Here is a 17,688-nt window from a genome sequence, read left to right as displayed (position 1 = left end):
GGGAAGAATCATGAGAATGAGGCGAGCAGGCGCAGTCTTGTCTTGCTGGAAACATCTGACCTCTGCAGCCTGACTTCTGTCTCTTTAATTATGCAGTTTAAATTCAGTCAAAAATGTACGTGGCGATATATAGAGACAGAGAGAGACGACGGCGGGATGGTGGTATCTGTCGGTGCTTAAAGACAAACCTTTTTTCCTCCTGCGAGAAGGACAAAGAAAAAAACGAATCTGGCAAACTCTCAGCTCTGGAAGCGAGAACCCGAGGAGTGGAGGCTCTATTTTTCCAGATGTTCTCCTCTCATCTGGAAACCACTCGGCTGTCTGCCTGCCTGCTTCGGTTCTGTGCCTCTGATCTGTGTCACAGCGCCACCCAGAGGCTGCTCTTGCGGCCTGCGAGGGCACATCTGGCCGCCACGTCCCCCAACCTCCCTCCCTCCTCCTCTTCCTCCTCCTCTTCCTCCTGCTCCACCTCCACCTCTTCTTCTTCATCTTTCCAGTCCTCTTTTTTCTTTCTTTCTCCCCTCCCTGTTTCCTCTAATTGCAAACACATGTGTGGAGTGTTTCCACCAGTCGCTGCCAAGCCGACGAGTCTGCAGCTTCTTACCGCCGCTGCTTTCCCCCCACTGAGCTCAGCGCTTTGGCACGCTGGGAGATTTATAAGCCCTAAAAAAAAAAAAAAAGAGGCCTCCAGTCTGGGCCGAGCTGTGCTGGGAAAGCAGCGGCGATGGAGCCCAGGGTTGGAAAATGTGACCTTCTGTTAAAAGCAAATGTGCGATTTGTTTTGGGTTTTTTTTTTTAAATCACTGTTGTTAAAGGGAAATGAAATAATGCGACGTGTGTCTGGGTTCAGACACCTCACTTGTGTCAGTACACAACATTCACCTCTGCAGCCTGATGCTTTTAAAGATTCTCTCAATTTTCCTTATGCTCATTGTTTTATTATATAACTTTTACTATAATATATGTCATTTTAAGTCCTTTTTTTAAATGCTTACAGTGTTCATTTCAAGCCTTAAAGTGGATATATTCCGTTGAAATTGGAATTTCAATGGAAATGTGGGAAAAAGAAGTTTTCCCACATTTTATTTTTATTTTATTAATAATTAATTAATAACAATGACAGTAATGACAGTAAATTGATCATTTTCAAATTTTACTTTTTACATATAGTGTTGAGCTCAGCAAGAGCATAGAGAGTGTGTGTGCATGTGTGTGTGTTTGTGCATGCCAGTATCTTCACTTTCCTCAGGTTATCTCACCTGCTCACCTCTCTCCCTCTCCCTCTCTCGCTCGCTGGCGCCCCCCATCAGAAATGTCTACTTCCTGCACCTTGGACGGCCAGGTGTTTGCGGACCGGGATGTGTGGAAGCCAGAGCCATGCCAGATCTGCGTGTGCGACAGCGGCACAGTGATGTGCGATGAGGTCATCTGCGAGGACACAACCGACTGCCCCAACCCCATCATCCCCCACGACGAGTGCTGCCCCATCTGCCCCGATGACAGTAAGTCTGTCTGTCTAACATGAATTCCATCAGGAATAAAAGCTTAAACTTCACAATAATTAACGATATTATTGTTTATTGTTGGTTTCTTTCGGTTTTATTCACGATCTAACATTATCCATCTGTCTCCACAGGCTTCCAGGACGCTCAAGTTGAGGTAAATATTGATTATTTACCTGATTATCAGTCATTTAAATGAAAACTAGCCTGTTATCTAACGCCCTTTTAGGCCTTCATGTATACATCATTATATTTGATATCTTTGCAAAACATACTTTGTATTGTTATGTATGTTTTTTGGTGCAAAAGACCAGATGTGACTGTCATTCATATCCACGATGGAGGACTTTGTTGATCACATTCGGATATTTTAACATCATCATGTTTTTTCTTTCTTCTTTATTTCATAGGGACCCAAGGGAGAGCGTGGAGCCAAGGGAGATAGAGTAGGTTCACTTTCTTTTTCCTCCCATGCCTCAGTAATCCCCCCCCCCCACTCACTCACTCACTCCCTTCACCATGATTTCACCTGAGGGCCTCTTTGAGGTGCATTTGAGGCCTGTATGTTCATGTCAGAGCTGAGGCTCTGTGTCATGTGTTTACATTGTTAGCGCAGTCCAGCAATAACACAGTCTAAGTGGAGACGTCCGAGAGATGTTTGCAAGTCCAAATGGGAACAAGTCTGCTTCTTTAAACAGTGCAATACGTCCACTGTGTTCAGTCATTTGTATGCATCACATTATAGCGATACAGTGATTTGCGTTAGGGATGCACGAGTGAGGTTAAAGTTGAGCAGGAAGTGGGACAGGAAGTTGAAAGTTTGCTTGGTTGGAACAGATTTTCTTCAAATAACCAAGACACTGGGTGAATCCATTAGGGTTATTAAAGGATACCTTAGTGTTTAATTTTCCATGCTTTTGATTAGCTTGAGTTTCAATTTAATTAAGATTTGGGTTTTGATCGTTTAATCAATGACAGGATTTGGTTCATTCAGTTACTGTTAATGTAGAAGAACAAATACATTGTGATTTTCTGGAGAACAAATACTTACCCACTTCCTGTATCCTGATATCCTGTGTCACATGACCACTGCCAGTCCTTCCTGGTCGGTCACATGGTCAACGTTGTTGGGGGGAAAAAATGGGATCCTGTCAGGGGACACGCAGGAAGTAAAATGTTACATACGCAGATTTGCTCTACAGACATAAGGGGGGAGTAAGCCGCCACGTGATTCAGGGATGGATGTTGTGGTTTTATCCTCTCGCTGTGCATGTGCATGTGTTTGTTTATCTTTTATTCTGAACTCTTGAGTCTGACCCATCCATTCTTCAACTGCAGGGTCTTCCTGGCCCCGCTGGTAACGATGGTATCCCTGGACAGCCCGGAATTCCCGGACCTCCCGGCCCCCCTGGACCCCCCGGCCTTGGTGGAGTAAGTAATCTGTTGTTTTACATCTAAAATGATGATAAAACTAGTGCTGGAAACAAATATCGCTCAACTTAAGCATTGTGATACTCTGTTGGGTGTGAGTGCAGATCAGGCCTTCGTTGTCCATCCCATAATCCAGTGTTTTCTTAAAATGAGTGAGGTCAGGAGTTCAGTTGTGTCAATGGAACATGAATGGGAAGTGGAGCGGAGGTATATGCATACTATCTTGGTTATCATGGGATATAATCTCATACCCACAGGCCTCATCTTATCATGCTAAGCAAGCTATGAATTGTCCTCCTACCTTAGCCTACTGTGCTAAAATTCCCAGACTAATTTTGCACTCTTTTGTAAGATCACTTACCTGCATGTTAAGTTAAGCAAACACAACATATGATGCCAATCTAATGCAAACTAAATGTTTGCCACAAATAAAGCTGCTACCAAAGGTCAGCTTTAGCATCAACATCAACATTCCCTAATGTCACACTCCTAATCGACCATTTTAAGCTAAAGTAAACACTTCCTCAACCCCACTAGGGTCAAATACCAGATATACCAATTGTTTTTATACTTAAATACTTGACATAATCCACATGCACTGGACAAACAGTGTGGATGGATGTGTCACTACGAGACAGGATGTGGTCGAGCAGAGAATCAAACGGAGCTGAACAGTGTTTGGAAACCATGATACTGGAGAAATCCTAGTCTTAAAAATGCTATGGTACAAATTTACAAAGATATTTCCACATACTTTGCCACATGACTGATCATTCAGTAAGAAATTCAATCTCTCTTTTGGCCAATGTCAATGCAGTAATTGATGCTCAATGTTTTTGGCCTACAGTAGCAGAGTTTCCCTTCCTCTACTGCAATATTACATTTAATGATGACAAATCCTACAAACATTGCTTAACTTCAATAACCAGTTATTGGGGTTAACCCTAACCCTGACGGAATAAATATCAGCCTGATTAATCTGCCCAATCAGTGAATCAGTCTACTTCTAATCTAATGTGTTAATCTTTCATTTCATTGTTTTTTTTCCCCCAGAACTTCTCTCCTCAGATGTCTGGTGGCTTCCACGAGAAATCTCCTGGCATTTCCGTGCCCGGACCCATGGTAGGTCACATATACACATTACACACTCAGTATAACCTCTGATTGACCGATGACAGTGCCGTGTCTGAACTCGCCCTGTGTTTGACTGACAGGGCCCAATGGGACCCCGTGGACCTCCTGGATCTGCCGGTTCAAGCGTAAGTAGGACAGTTCTTCTTCTTCTTTCTCGGCTTATCCTAGCGTGAGATGTGAGGATAGTGATGCAACCGAATGCACTCAAATTTGTCTGAAGAAGCTGGACTCGATGCAAAATAAGATGTATCTGCACGAGAAATCAACATCCTGGAAGTACAGGAAGAGGCTGACTCAATGGCTGACACAAACATATGCATCTTATCAGCCTATCTACCTTCGGATGTCCTTTATTTAATGTCAAAGTCTGAGTTGAAAAGGCAAGACATGATGTTTAGATTGTGGAATTCTCCATTGCTGCTGGACCACATCTTAAGAGTTTCAAACAGTGGTGCAGCCAATGAGAGAGGTCAACCAGACCTCACATGAGGTCAAGTGTCAGCCTTACAGCATTAGCAATATGTGGCTAAAGCTGATAGCAATGATTCCCAACACCTTCTGTGTGAACCGACTCATTGAAGTGCACCATATTGTATTTTCACTGCTTCTGTATGACTGACGTTGTTTGTGTTTGGCTCCCCCTACAGGGACCTCAGGGATTCACTGGCCCCCCTGGTGAGCCTGGTGAGGCTGGAGCTTCTGTGAGTGTCAAGGCCACATGAAACGCACACATGCACATTTCGCTGTATTAGTCGACACAGCATTTCTCACCTTGTCGGGATGTTCTGTACTCAACAGGGTCCCATGGGTCCCCGTGGCGCCGCTGGCCCCCCTGGAAAGAACGGAGAGGATGTAAGTCTTCTGGATGTGCTTCCATCTACGGGGCTGTATCTCAGTATAAATGACAGAATCGCATCATGCCTTTGCTCACGCCATTTTCTCTGCCTCGTTCTTTCAGGGTGAGTCTGGCAAACCCGGTCGTGGTGGTGAGCGTGGATCTTCCGGCCCACAGGTAAGCTACTTCCATGCCAGCCTACATTTTAATGATGCAGTGTGACATCAAAAACTACGCTGTGGTACTAAACTGTGTTTCCCTGAATGATCTTTCTCTCAGGGAGCCCGTGGATTCCCAGGAACCCCCGGTCTGCCTGGCATCAAGGGACACAGAGTGAGTCCAAACTCATTGTCTCTCAACTCAACACAGCACCAATCAAACATCTCCTGACAGACTTTTGTGGACTTACAATATAATGTTTTTGTTTGTCTTTAGGGATTCAGTGGTCTGGATGGTGCTAAGGGAGAGTCTGGCCCTGCTGGACCCAAGGTGACTATCCCTTTTGCTGTTGTTTTCTTCTTCCACACCATGTCCCAGAGCAGAAAAATGTCTCTCCAACGCAAGTCAGGTTCAAGAGAACACTGCATCACAGAAGCAGCATACATAGAAGCCATGTTAGCAGCAGTGCTAATGGTAGTAGCACATATTAGAAGCAGCACTAGCAGGGGCAGTAGTTGTAACTGTGATGATGGAGTAGCAGCAGAATTACTGTTGTTTGAGGTCCATGGCTGCCATTTGTAGAGTTTCTAAATGTAATATTTAGCTTCAAATTATTTCAAAGAAAATACTAGATTAGGTGCCAGAATTTTCATAACACACACACATGATATCCTGAGTTCCATATATCATTTATATTTATTTACCAAGTCCTAGCAGTATCGGTCATGTCCACTAGTGATTGAGTTGTAGCACTCACAGGTCACAGTGGCTAGTCATTAGCTTATAGCAGCCATTTTGGCTAGTCATTAGCTCATAGTAGCTATGTTTGCGAGTTATTAGCTCTAAGCAGCGATGTAGCCAGTCATTAGCTTGTAGCAGCTATGTTGGCTTTGGCGATTCTACATTTTGGTGTCATTCGCTAACTTTCATCACATGACCATGTCCGTGTGCTTGTGTGTGTTTAGGGAGAGGCTGGCGCTTCTGGTGAGAATGGAACTCCTGGTGCTATGGTAAGTGAAACAAACGAATGTCAACAATGTCACCGTGGCTCATCTTTCCCTTCACGACGCCCCCGTTTGGAAAGCGTAACCTGCTCTGTCTGTGTCGCAGGGACCTCGTGGTCTGCCTGGCGAGAGAGGCCGCACTGGTGCTAATGGAGCTGCTGTGAGTCGACACATACACCTGTAACTTCCGTGTATACCCAATCGGTCATGTGAGTCAACATATCAGCTAATCATTCTTGTCCGTGTGCTGCAGGGAGCCCGTGGTAACGATGGTGCCGCTGGTGCTGCTGGACCTCCTGTAAGTTTGCCATTTACTGAAGCCTCAGTGTCACTACTTTGAGGGCATCTTCAGTTTTTGTAGTGGAGAAACCAACATTTCGGTTCCTGCTATGTTTGTCTGAACATATGTGTTTTTGGTTTTTTTTACCAGGGACCCACCGGCCCTGCTGGATCCCCCGGATTCCCTGGTGGCCCTGGATCCAAGGTACGTCTAAAGCACAACATGATCCAGAACGACAATCTTCAAAATCCTCCACTTTTCTCTTCTCAGAGAAAGTCATTAGATAGTCATTGTCTTGCGGTTGCAGTGCTTTGGAGGGTTTTTTCCCCAGCACGTCTGCAGGCAGTTGAAAAACAGTTTGAACCTTGACCTCGCAGGGGTCACACATACAGGAATTTGTCCAACTTCTATACTACTTGTAAGCAAGTAGTGTAATGTGTTCGTGCTGATAAAAGCACACTGCATACCTTCCGTACCATTCAAATAATCAAATAATTGGCATTAATATTTGATGTTGGCATTTGCATTTCTTTCTACACATCTTTGATTGTGTCATATCATTTTCTAATACCTGGTCTCTGTTACCTCCTTTCACCCAGGGTGATGCCGGACCTCAGGGTGCTCGTGGAGGCGAGGGCCCTGGTGGAGCCCGTGGTGAGCCTGGCAACCCTGGACCCGCTGGCGCCGCTGGACCTTCTGTAAGTAATCGCAGCGACATTCTTGTTATTGTCATGATTCTAGGCCACAGAAGTCATTTTCCTCAAACGACTGATATTTAAATCACTCACAAAACTAAATGGTTTTTTAACTGTTCCACTCTTTCTCCTCCCAGGGAAACTCCGGAACTGATGGAGCCCCTGGTGCTAAGGGAACCCCTGTGAGTATATTTGATCACAGCATTGACAGTTTGAATCACTGTTTAGTTTAAAATGTTGAGCAAGGCATTAATAAATCAGCCAATGCTGCAGAGACCCTGCACTGGCATGATAATACAACATGATGTGATTGTGCTGTTGTGTGCTGCCCCCTGCAGGGTGCTGCTGGAGTTGCTGGAGCTCCCGGTTTCCCCGGACCTCGTGGACCCCCAGGACCTCAGGGTGCTGGTGGTGCCCCCGGACCCAAGGGTAACACTGTGAGTACAGCTTTACACTGGTCCTGGTTATTATGGCCATAATTAAAATTAAGTCTGCAATCTAAACATACTGAAAATATTGTTTGCATTTTTTTTAATGTCAGTTATTATGTCAGTTATTATTATTGTTAGTCTGGCTAGTATTTATTTAATCTTTTGTTTTGAATTTGTCTCACGCTTAACAACTATATGCTTGTGTCCTTCAGGGTGATGTTGGTGCCTCAGGAGCCAAGGGAGAGTCTGGTGCCAAGGGAGAGTCTGTAAGTTCCCCACATTCATCATTAGGAATAGCTATCTGTCATAATCATACATGTAGAGGTAGACACATTAGCTCATACTGTGTGTGTTTGTTCTCCAGGGTGCCCCAGGAGTTCAAGGACCCCCAGGACCCTCTGGTGAGGAGGGCAAGAGAGGAGCCAGAGGAGAGCCTGGTACCGCAGGAGGCCGTGGAGCCCCCGGAGAGCGTGTATGTAACCTTTACCTTTTTGTACCTATTGTATTATATACTATCAGATATGATTGATCACTCACTATACTGTAATGGAGGGAAAGGGATAGACCCTCTCTAGTACCCTCTGGTGGTGGTGTCAGAGAGAAACAGCTTGGATTATCCATATACAATATAATGACATAAACTGTTATTATACTGACGTGGGGTAGAATTAAAATTTGAATGTTTAGCTCATGCTCACATTAGCTTCTGCTCACAGGACTAAGCAAGATGTTTTGGTTCTCTCTACAGGGTGGTCCTGGTGGTCGTGGTTTCCCTGGCTCTGATGGTTCTGCTGGACCCAGAGTAAGTATAACATCCAAACATGTTTGATACAAACTCCCTGTTTTTTTTCTGAAGCTTCCAAACAGCTTAGGCGTACCTTTGTAAAAATAATAATTATAATAATGTATTTCGCCCTCTTCCTGCCACTCACAGGGTGCCAACGGTGAGCGCGGTGGACCCGGTCTTGTTGGACCCAAAGGTGCCACTGGTGAGCCTGGACGCACTGGTGAGCCTGGTCTGCCCGGAGCCAAGGTGAGATGATCTATCAATTACATAATCAATAACAACTATCTATTATATAGTAATTTGACATCATTTATTACTGTATAGCCACTCCTTTGACCTCTGAGTTCTGATTTGCAGGGTATGACTGGTAGCCCTGGCAGCCCTGGACCTGATGGCAAACTGGGACCTTCTGTAAGTTAATGTTCAGCATAAAAACATGGATCCTAATCTTACCAAAATATGTTGGCATAAACCATGTTGACTTATTCTGAATTCATCATCCAGGGATCTCCTGGACAAGATGGCCGCCCCGGACCCCCTGGCTCTGTTGGAGCTAGAGGCCAGCCTGGAGTTATGGGATTCCCCGGACCCAAGGGAGCTGCTGTGAGTAATGTGTCACAACTGCACAGTAGCATGTATTTCAGTCACTGCTTGAAATCGAGCAACTGATGCAATGGTCTCCACATCTCTAGTAATCCTGCTTTTCAATCCGCTTTGTAGGGTGAGCCTGGAAAGTCTGGCGAGAGAGGAGTGCTGGGACCTACCGGCCCTGGTGTAAGTTGTCTACCACTATCTGCTCTATAAATCCTCTATGCTCTGCAAGTCTTTTGTTCTTCACAGAACCTGAGTGTTTAAAAGTCTATCGATTTTCTATCCAGGGTGCCCCCGGAAAGGACGGCGATGTTGGTGCCCAGGGTCCCTCTGGACCTGCTGTAAGTACAACAAAATCACACACTTGCCTCAGCTCTCTAGCATTGTCACCCATAAGGCTTATGGTCTCTTCAAACTACACATAAATCTCTTAGTTCAAATGGTCATTCTCTTATTCATCATCATCAGGGCCCTGCTGGTGAGAGAGGAGAGCAAGGATCTGCTGGAGGTCCTGGATTCCAGGGTCTTCCAGGACCCCAGGGTGCCGTTGGTGAGAGTGGAAAGCCCGGAGAGCAGGTGCTGATCAAAAAATATGATTGGCCGATATAAACTGGTCAAATGTATACTTTCTAATGAACTGACATATTGCATTGCCACCCTCTGCATTTCCTGGACCATCTAGGGTGTGCCTGGTGAGGCTGGTGCCCCTGGACCTGCTGGATCTAGAGTAAGTCACTTTGTCATCGTCTCAAATAATTTGAGGTTATCTCCCAAGAGCATCCTTTCATGGAGAGTCATAGGAGGGTTACCTTAGGTGATAAATAAATCCATGCTTACCAACCCAACTACAAGGCATTAAAAAGCTATGTAAGAGTGTTGGTATATAAATGATTGCTTTTATATTTGCAGTATAAGTTGACTAAAAAGTGCATTTAAAATGTAGGTCACTGTAAATAATAATAAAGTGAAATAACCCAGTTTTTGCCTCAGTTATCTTCCAAAAGACTGAAGGCAGAGAACTGTTAGCTAGTCTAACAGGCTAATACTAAGAGATGTTTACTGGCTATTGATTGGTTTGACCACTCCTGCACTCCTACTGAAACACTTCTAACTTTCTGCAAACCCTCTTAATCCCCCAGGGTGACAGAGGATTCCCTGGTGAGCGTGGTGCACCTGGCGCACTTGGACCAGCTGGTGCCCGTGGATCCCCTGGATCTGCTGGAAACGAAGGTGCTAAGGTAAACGCTGGCGGATATCAAAATGAGAGATTGAGTGTCCTGTAATCAGGCAGCATATTCTGCCATGTTTATTTATTTATCCTCCTAACCTTTTTGTCTTTCCATGTTACTTCCCCTTCTTCCTTAGGGTGATGCTGGTGCCTCCGGTGCTCCCGGAGCTCAGGGTTCTCCTGGACTGCAAGGTATGCCTGGAGAGCGTGGTGCCGCTGGTCTTCCAGGACTGAGAGGAGACAGAGTGAGTCACTTCTTCAGTATTTTTGTAGAATCATCGACATAATAATTTTAACATAACAGCATCTGATGTATGATTGATCATCTCCTTTATTCTCACCATTCAAAATAGGGTGACCAAGGACTCAAGGGTGGTGATGGTGCTGGTGGTAAGGATGGCCCTCGTGGTTTGACTGGACCCATTGGACTTCCTGGACCTGCTGGATCTTCCGGAGATAAGGGAGAGTCTGGTGCTCCCGGTATTGTTGGACCTGCTGGCGCCCGTGGAGGACCTGTAAGTGACACTCTGACTGTCCCCCAGACGAGGAGACAATAAACCTTCAATTCAGAGTTCTGCATCTGCTTGACTTTGGAACCTTTAAATTCTTGGTTGACTTTTCCTGTCTTTTCTTGCTCAGGGTGAGCGTGGAGAGGCTGGACCACCCGGACCTGCCGGATTCGCTGGACCCCCTGTAAGTAGTTTCTCCATGAATGTCCTGGTTTCTCAGGACAGTTTTTTTTTTTTGCTGCTTGAAGGTTTAACACGAAATTCTTAATCTTATTCTTTCTCTACTCTCCACCATTACAACTCAGGGTAACGAGGGTCAACCTGGTGCTAAGGGAGAGGCTGGAGATAATGGTGCTAAGGGAGATTCTGGTCCCCCTGGTGCTGCTGGACCCACTGGTGCCGCTGGACCTGCGGTTTGTAAACTATATAATCATTACCGATTTTTCCATACAAAATACAGTAATCTTATTCTCCCGCATTGACTGACTCCACGTTGTGTCCATTTAGGGTCCCGTTGGAAACTCTGGTGCCAAGGGCGCTCGTGGACCTGCTGGACCTCCTGTAAGTGACCACTCTTCTTCTACCCTTTCTTTGATACATTCACATTTATTCCAACTTGCCCGACTTTAGCGATATCAGAGGTGACACCACCCCTTATTGTCAGTCCGTGTTCTCGCTCAGTCAACCAATGATAATATCTCTTTCTGCTTAGGGTGCTACTGGCTTCCCTGGTGCTGCTGGCCGTGTTGGAGCTCCTGGCCCCTCTGTAAGTATTTATCTCCTGTTAGCACTTGTTTCTGATGTCCAAGATGGTTTTTAGCAACGTAGCATTTCATCCTCGTCTTCCACAGGGCAACGCTGGACCCCCTGGACCCGCTGGAGGAGCTGGCAAAGAGGGACCCAAAGGAAACCGTGGTGAAACTGGACCTGCTGGTCGCTCTGGAGAGCTTGGACCTGCTGGACCCCCCGGACCTTCCGGAGAGAAGGGTAGCCCTGGTGCTGAGGGTTCTTCTGTAAGTTACCTTTGCTGCAAAAACCTTAAGAACAGTTTGGAGTTTCCTTAATATGCTGTTGCTGCATCTAACATGATTTTCTTTTTTGTCTCTGTCTCCACCTGCAGGGTAACAGTGGTCTGCCTGGACCTCAGGGTATTGCTGGATCACGTGGTATTGTTGGTCTGCCCGGACAAAGGGGAGAGAGAGGTTTCCCTGGAATGCCCGGACCTTTGGTAAGTTTTGTTGACTGAACTACAAAGCTGTGCAAAGTGGATCTGATAGAAAGAGGATTAGATATTCAAACATCCTTAGTGAGCCAAGTAATAGAACCAAAAATTATCCAAATCCAGAAAAGGAAGTCACTTAGCTGCAACCCTAACCTATGTCATGCCGCTTTGTCTCCCACAGGGAGAGGTTGGAAAGCAGGGACATGGAGGCCCCGGTGGTGAGCGTGGACCCCCTGGACCCATGGGACCCGCTGGACTGGCTGGAGCCCCTGGTGAGCCTGGACGTGAGGTACGGCAAAACATTTGTGTCTGAAATTAAATCTGTTTTTTTGCATAGCAATGTGTGTATAAGTCAAGCAGTGCATCTTTTTTAAACTGTTAACTTCCTGTGTGTTTCAGGGAGCCCCTGGAAACGAAGGATCAGCTGGTCGCGACGGACCTGCCGGACCCAAGGTGAGTGCATGACAATCTGAACAGCATTAGGCAGTTTCAGTTTCACAAAACTGAACTTTGGAAGCATCAATTCAGTTTATCAACAACCAACAGGATAATACGATAGTAACTGACAATTTATTGTAGTCAGCAGGCTAAAAAAAAAAAAAGCTATCCATATCATGTGCTAAAAACTCTTATTAGACCAAAGTCAACAATGCAGACAACATCAAGGAAACAGGCAATGGCAACAAAACAGACTACAGCTCGTGAAGTACTGTGTGTGTTTTTCTTTAGGGAGACCGTGGTGAGTCTGGCCCCTCTGGAGCACCTGGTGCCCCTGGACCCTCTGGTGCCCCTGGACCTGTTGGACCCGCTGGCAAGACAGGCGACCGTGGAGAGTCTGTGAGTAATGAAGCCACCCTAAATTATTTTAATATAGTTATTGTTCTGTTTATTTTATTATTTTATGTATTTCACTGCAACCTGCCTGTTTTTTTGTTTTTTTTCACATGTTTCAGGGACCTGCTGGCCCCTCTGGCCCTGCTGGCCCTGGTGGACCTCGTGGCCCTGCTGTAAGTAACAACCTCAGCAAACATTAATATACACTACTCTAACCGATAAAACGAAGACAAAGCAAAACACCTTATCACCCTTCTTTCCTACAAACAGGGAGCTCATGGACTCCGTGGAGACAAGGGAGAGTCTGGCGAGGCTGGAGAGAGAGGCATGAAGGGACACAGAGGATTCACTGGCATGCAGGGACCCCCTGGACCTTCTGTAAGTTACTTTTCTCTTGAGTCCACATGTACTTCATATAACCAATTCAACCTCTAACTCCCGTTTTCGTGTATGAACCCCCAGGGACAAAGTGGAGAGCAGGGACCTGCCGGTACTGCTGGACCTACTGGACCTAGAGTAAGTCTATACACCACACAACCTTAAACTACTTGTTGTGCAGGTTCACATTTTTATATGTGCTGTTTACCATGTCAAAGAGGCATGTGGGACCTTATACGTTTTTTCCTCTATGCTGTGTGTAGGGCCCATCTGGATCTGCTGGTTCTGCTGGTAAGGATGGTATGTCTGGCCTGCCTGGACCTACTGGACCCCCCGGACCTCGTGGACGCTCTGGAGAAATGGGACCCGCTGTAAGTCTAACTGTCCATCCATTCATTAGTTGTATTATTTGTGTCTCCTAACTCTGACAAGACTGGATTTGATCTTTAGGAGTTGCATACTATAGTAAGGAATTAAGCAAGTTCTCTTTTCCCCTCTCTTGTCCCTCTTCCTCTCCACTCTCAGGGTCCTCCTGGACCTCCCGGACCACCTGGACCTCCTGGTGCCCCTGGTGGTGGATTCGACCTTGGCTTCATTGCCCAGCCCCAGGAGAAAGCACCCGATCCCTTCCGCATGTACCGCGCTGATGATGCCAATGTTCTCCGCGATCGCGATCTGGAGGTCGACACAACCCTGAAGAGCCTGAGCCAGCAGATCGAGCAGCTCCGCAGCCCCGATGGCACCCGTAAGAACCCAGCCAGAACCTGCCGTGACCTGAAGATGTGCCACCCAGACTGGAAGAGCGGTAAGTGTTTCTTTGCAAGCTATAGGACTAGGACTTTATAGGAAAATCCCCTGACTTTTTCCTCTTTGAACTTCCTGTTCTTCAGGACAGTACTGGATCGACCCTGACCAGGGCTGCACTCAGGATGCCATCCAGGTCTACTGCAACATGGACACCGGAGAGACCTGTGTTGCTCCAGTCCAGAGCGAGGTTGCCAAGAAGAACTGGTATGTCAGCAAGAACATCAAGGAGAAGAAGCACGTCTGGTTCGGAGAGGCTATGACCGAGGGCTTCCAGGTAAATGGGCTAAATCTTGTCTTATGTCCGCCTCCCTTTTTTCCCAGTTCCACTTCCTATTTACCCTAAGCCTCTTATCCCTCTCTGACTTCTCCCTAACTTTTCTCCACTCCACAGTTCGAGTATGGCAGCGAGGGCTCTCTGCCTGAGGATGTCAACATCCAGATGACCTTCCTGCGTCTCATGTCCACCGAGGCATCCCAGAACATCACCTACCACTGCAAGAACAGCGTCGCCTACATGGACGCTTCCGCTGGCAACCTCAAGAAGGCCATGCTCCTCCAAGGCTCCAACGAGATCGAGATCAGAGCCGAGGGCAACAGCCGCTTCACCTACAGCGTCCTGGAGGACGGATGCACGGTAAGGAGTCCTGAGTTGATCCCGCATCCACGATGCCACCATCCGCCGTGACGGCTGAGTTAGAGGATTTAGATCCCAGAAGTCACAAATGAACAAGCATATGCACTCCCTTATGGCTAACACATAGCGCTACATACTGTTAGTCTTCCTACATGCAGACCAGCTACTGTTTTGCACTTTACTGATTTGAATCTTGACTCAAACTCACTCTTTTTCTTCCTTTCTCCTTTCAGTCACACACCGGTTCATGGGGCAAGACAGTCATCGACTACAAGACAACGAAAACATCTCGCCTGCCCATCATTGATATTGCTCCTATGGACGTTGGTGCTCCAGACCAAGAGTTTGGGCTTGAAGTTGGACCTGTCTGTTTCTTGTAAAAAGAGAAATCTGGACTTGAAATTGTTGTTGTGTGTGTGAGTGTGTTTTATTTTTTTCTAACAGTCATCTCTCTCTAAAAAAAAAGAAAAAACTCCCTCACCAAACATTCTTCTAAATGCCATTTTTTTCTGAAAAACCCAGCCCCTCGCTCCTGATTCTGCGAGCTTCCATTCGGCCGTTGTTTCCGATGGTCCACTTTGCCTAAAACCTGCACTTCAGCAAGATGGCGGTGATGTGGCAGTGTCTGCATCATCGTTTTTGGGACCACTACTTTTTTTTTTTTGTTTCTGACTCTTCATTTTTTTTCATTTTTTTTTTTTTACCATCACCAACACCAAGGATCCTGTAGAGAAGACATTTTGTTTCACTGGCAACAAGAAAATAATATATGCTTCTGTAAAGTGTAAAAAAAATTGACTTCCCCCCCCCGCCCGCCCACCTTCATCCAGCCAAACCAGGCCTCTCTGGAGCTTAAAGAAACCAACTGAAACACACAGATGACTTTTGTATTTTTATACACCACTGCGGTGAGAGGATTTGAAAGGACAGCCCCAACAGACAGAACCCAATTTCTTTGTACCACGTTTCAGGTGATGATGAATAAACGGTGAAACTGACAGCCATGTTTGTCTCTGTTGTTCTGCCCCCCCCACCCCCCCCCCCCCCCCCCCAAACCCAGACAAGACTGACAACTCCTTACTCCTCATCATTCACTGACGTTGCAACTGTTGTGATTTGTTTGTTGTCGTTGAAAGTTTCTATTTCTCCACCCTTTTTTTTTTTTCTACCTACAAAAGTCACATTAAAACCACCAGCAGAGAAACATTGGGTTTAAACCTCTTTTTTTTTGTACAGGACAAAAAAAACTCAAAAAAAAATCATATGGCTACCTCAGAACGCAAGAAATGCCAGCTATGACAGAAAAAAGGGGGCCCAGTGTTTTTTTATTTTAAAAAAGCACCGGAGGGCGCTGTGGCAGAGGGAGGGGGGGATTTTCAGTTTGCAAACACTTGAACAGAAGCAGAAACAGCTAAAAACCTGAGGTGCTATTCTTTCTCCTGTCCGTCCAGTATGGTTATACTGTTTTGTAGTTTAAAGATTACTGTGATGTGGCAGCGTCTTCTTGGTGCTAAGAAAAAAAACAAAACAAACCCACAGCTTTTATTTCTTCGTGTCCAGAATGAAACAGACGTCTTCTATTCCCAGTCGTCTCTCGGTGCTGGCAGTGAAATTCAAGCTGTGTTGAGTTTGCGTGAAAAGTGGATCGACGTCTCTCTATCGTCCTTTTGTTTTCTTTTGTTTTGTTTTGAACCTGCTGTCCATCTTTTCTTCTTCTTCCATTCATATTCTCCTCCTCTTCTTCATCCACACACCTGTTGTGGTCAGTTTCTTGTTTTCTTGTGCGAAGGGTTAAAAAATTCTCATCAACAAAAAAAAAAATAACAAAAATTTTGAATCCAACTGAAAATTGTTGTTGTTGTTTTTTTTTTTTGTAAATGCACATAAAGAGAGCCATCAGCAAAACATTTGTGAGAGAAGGCAGACAGACACACCTATGGGGGCGAAAACACCACAAGGATCTGTACCTATTTTGTATATGTATAATAAATTGAGATGTTTCTAATTATTTTGGATGCTGAAATAAAGCATGTTAAGTGGTCTAACGTTGAATTCTGCCTAATTCCCTGAGTGAGCCCCCCACCAACCCCCCCCCCACCCCCTTTTCCCAGGACTTACACCTTTAAACCACTGGATTGATACAGGCCTCACTTTGGCTCAGCTGAGTGAGTGAGCGGAACAGTTCAGGAGTTAAATCCTGAGGCTCAGATGGATTTTTTAAAGATTTCCATGCAATTTACACATAGGAAACATTCTCACAGCTGTTAATACAGCTTTAAAAAAAATCCATATAGTTGTCAAATCACTGAATCACCTGAGCAAACAACTTCTAAACCAATACAAGACCATTAAGACTTAATATTCACATAAAACCCCCCAGATTACAGTTTGATTGGACGACTCAAATGGGTGCACAGAGTAATATTGAATATATTATCTCTGTGAATTAAATAAATAGTACAGGGTTTAAAAAGGATAAATATCAAAAATGCATGCAACCAAACTTCCAATATCGCACCAAATTCACTATGTACTAAAATATAGTGAATAGGAACTCAAGGGAAACGTCTTTTTGCTGATGACACATTGTCAAAATCTCCTCTTCTTCCTCTTCCTTTTCCTCTCTTTCCTCTTTCACCTCCTCCCACGTCACACACTTGTCCTCTCACAAAGCTCTGGTTCCCAAGACGGATGAAAAACAAGTAATTTTCTTTGTTTTAACAGCTTCTGCCTTTTAAGAGAACGGCATTTAATTTGCTGAAAACTGAAGCAGCAGCTGCAGCAGCATGTGTGTGTGTGTGTGTGTGTGTGCTCATGTATTACTGATGTTGTGGGGACCTAAACCTGTTTGCACCGTCACATTATGGGGACAAAAAGCAAGTCCCCATAATGTAATTGCCTACATTTCAAGGTGAAGATGTTTTAAGGTTAGGTTGAGGGTAGGGCTAGGGTTAGGGTTAGGGTTGGGGTTCACGTTCGGGTTAGGCCAGTACTAATTATGGTTAAGGTTAGAGGAAGTCTCCAGGAAATGAGTGATAGTCAATGTAATGTCCCTTGAAGTCATGAAAACCTATTATATACGACTGACTGAAACCATAGGCTGTAGGAGGAGGCATGACACGTTCAAGGACTGGGAAACACCGACCTGAGACTTTGAACCACATCACCCCACATTGGTGATGAGTCAAAACAGCAAAATCTGCCTATCGTCTCTGAATGATGCCGTG

General features: G+C 45.4%; 1 protein-coding gene across 1 annotated transcript in view; it reads left to right on the top strand.

Annotated features, from left to right (window-relative positions):
• The window catches only part of col1a1a (collagen, type I, alpha 1a), a 17,486-nt gene extending 973 nt beyond the window's left edge, over positions 1 to 16,513 (top strand). The window contains exons 2-49 of the mRNA XM_083896234.1: positions 1,311 to 1,502; positions 1,637 to 1,659; positions 1,913 to 1,948; positions 2,841 to 2,933; positions 3,987 to 4,055; positions 4,148 to 4,192; positions 4,715 to 4,768; positions 4,866 to 4,919; positions 5,026 to 5,079; positions 5,182 to 5,235; positions 5,338 to 5,391; positions 6,027 to 6,071; positions 6,172 to 6,225; positions 6,319 to 6,363; positions 6,496 to 6,549; positions 6,945 to 7,043; positions 7,178 to 7,222; positions 7,379 to 7,477; positions 7,684 to 7,737; positions 7,836 to 7,943; positions 8,220 to 8,273; positions 8,406 to 8,504; positions 8,616 to 8,669; positions 8,763 to 8,861; positions 8,979 to 9,032; positions 9,137 to 9,190; positions 9,318 to 9,425; positions 9,532 to 9,576; positions 9,989 to 10,087; positions 10,215 to 10,322; positions 10,431 to 10,592; positions 10,717 to 10,770; positions 10,892 to 10,999; positions 11,094 to 11,147; positions 11,299 to 11,352; positions 11,438 to 11,599; positions 11,707 to 11,814; positions 11,990 to 12,097; positions 12,208 to 12,261; positions 12,538 to 12,645; positions 12,762 to 12,815; positions 12,913 to 13,020; positions 13,105 to 13,158; positions 13,284 to 13,391; positions 13,546 to 13,825; positions 13,911 to 14,101; positions 14,219 to 14,461; positions 14,695 to 16,513. Coding sequence (XP_083752360.1) covers positions 1,311 to 1,502; positions 1,637 to 1,659; positions 1,913 to 1,948; positions 2,841 to 2,933; positions 3,987 to 4,055; positions 4,148 to 4,192; positions 4,715 to 4,768; positions 4,866 to 4,919; positions 5,026 to 5,079; positions 5,182 to 5,235; positions 5,338 to 5,391; positions 6,027 to 6,071; positions 6,172 to 6,225; positions 6,319 to 6,363; positions 6,496 to 6,549; positions 6,945 to 7,043; positions 7,178 to 7,222; positions 7,379 to 7,477; positions 7,684 to 7,737; positions 7,836 to 7,943; positions 8,220 to 8,273; positions 8,406 to 8,504; positions 8,616 to 8,669; positions 8,763 to 8,861; positions 8,979 to 9,032; positions 9,137 to 9,190; positions 9,318 to 9,425; positions 9,532 to 9,576; positions 9,989 to 10,087; positions 10,215 to 10,322; positions 10,431 to 10,592; positions 10,717 to 10,770; positions 10,892 to 10,999; positions 11,094 to 11,147; positions 11,299 to 11,352; positions 11,438 to 11,599; positions 11,707 to 11,814; positions 11,990 to 12,097; positions 12,208 to 12,261; positions 12,538 to 12,645; positions 12,762 to 12,815; positions 12,913 to 13,020; positions 13,105 to 13,158; positions 13,284 to 13,391; positions 13,546 to 13,825; positions 13,911 to 14,101; positions 14,219 to 14,461; positions 14,695 to 14,841 — 4,262 coding nt within the window. The 3' untranslated portion in view covers positions 14,842 to 16,513. The remainder of the gene's footprint in view (positions 1 to 1,310; positions 1,503 to 1,636; positions 1,660 to 1,912; positions 1,949 to 2,840; positions 2,934 to 3,986; positions 4,056 to 4,147; positions 4,193 to 4,714; positions 4,769 to 4,865; positions 4,920 to 5,025; positions 5,080 to 5,181; positions 5,236 to 5,337; positions 5,392 to 6,026; positions 6,072 to 6,171; positions 6,226 to 6,318; positions 6,364 to 6,495; positions 6,550 to 6,944; positions 7,044 to 7,177; positions 7,223 to 7,378; positions 7,478 to 7,683; positions 7,738 to 7,835; positions 7,944 to 8,219; positions 8,274 to 8,405; positions 8,505 to 8,615; positions 8,670 to 8,762; positions 8,862 to 8,978; positions 9,033 to 9,136; positions 9,191 to 9,317; positions 9,426 to 9,531; positions 9,577 to 9,988; positions 10,088 to 10,214; positions 10,323 to 10,430; positions 10,593 to 10,716; positions 10,771 to 10,891; positions 11,000 to 11,093; positions 11,148 to 11,298; positions 11,353 to 11,437; positions 11,600 to 11,706; positions 11,815 to 11,989; positions 12,098 to 12,207; positions 12,262 to 12,537; positions 12,646 to 12,761; positions 12,816 to 12,912; positions 13,021 to 13,104; positions 13,159 to 13,283; positions 13,392 to 13,545; positions 13,826 to 13,910; positions 14,102 to 14,218; positions 14,462 to 14,694) is intronic.
• The last annotated feature ends 1,175 nt before the right edge of the window (positions 16,514 to 17,688 follow it).

Source organism: Microchirus variegatus (assembly GCF_963457635.1).
Source record: "Microchirus variegatus genome assembly, chromosome: 10".
In the NCBI taxonomy this organism is placed as follows: domain Eukaryota; kingdom Metazoa; phylum Chordata; class Actinopteri; order Pleuronectiformes; family Soleidae; genus Microchirus; species Microchirus variegatus.
The sequence above is the reverse complement of the archived record's forward strand: the minus strand, read 5'-3'. Positions and strand labels throughout refer to the sequence as shown.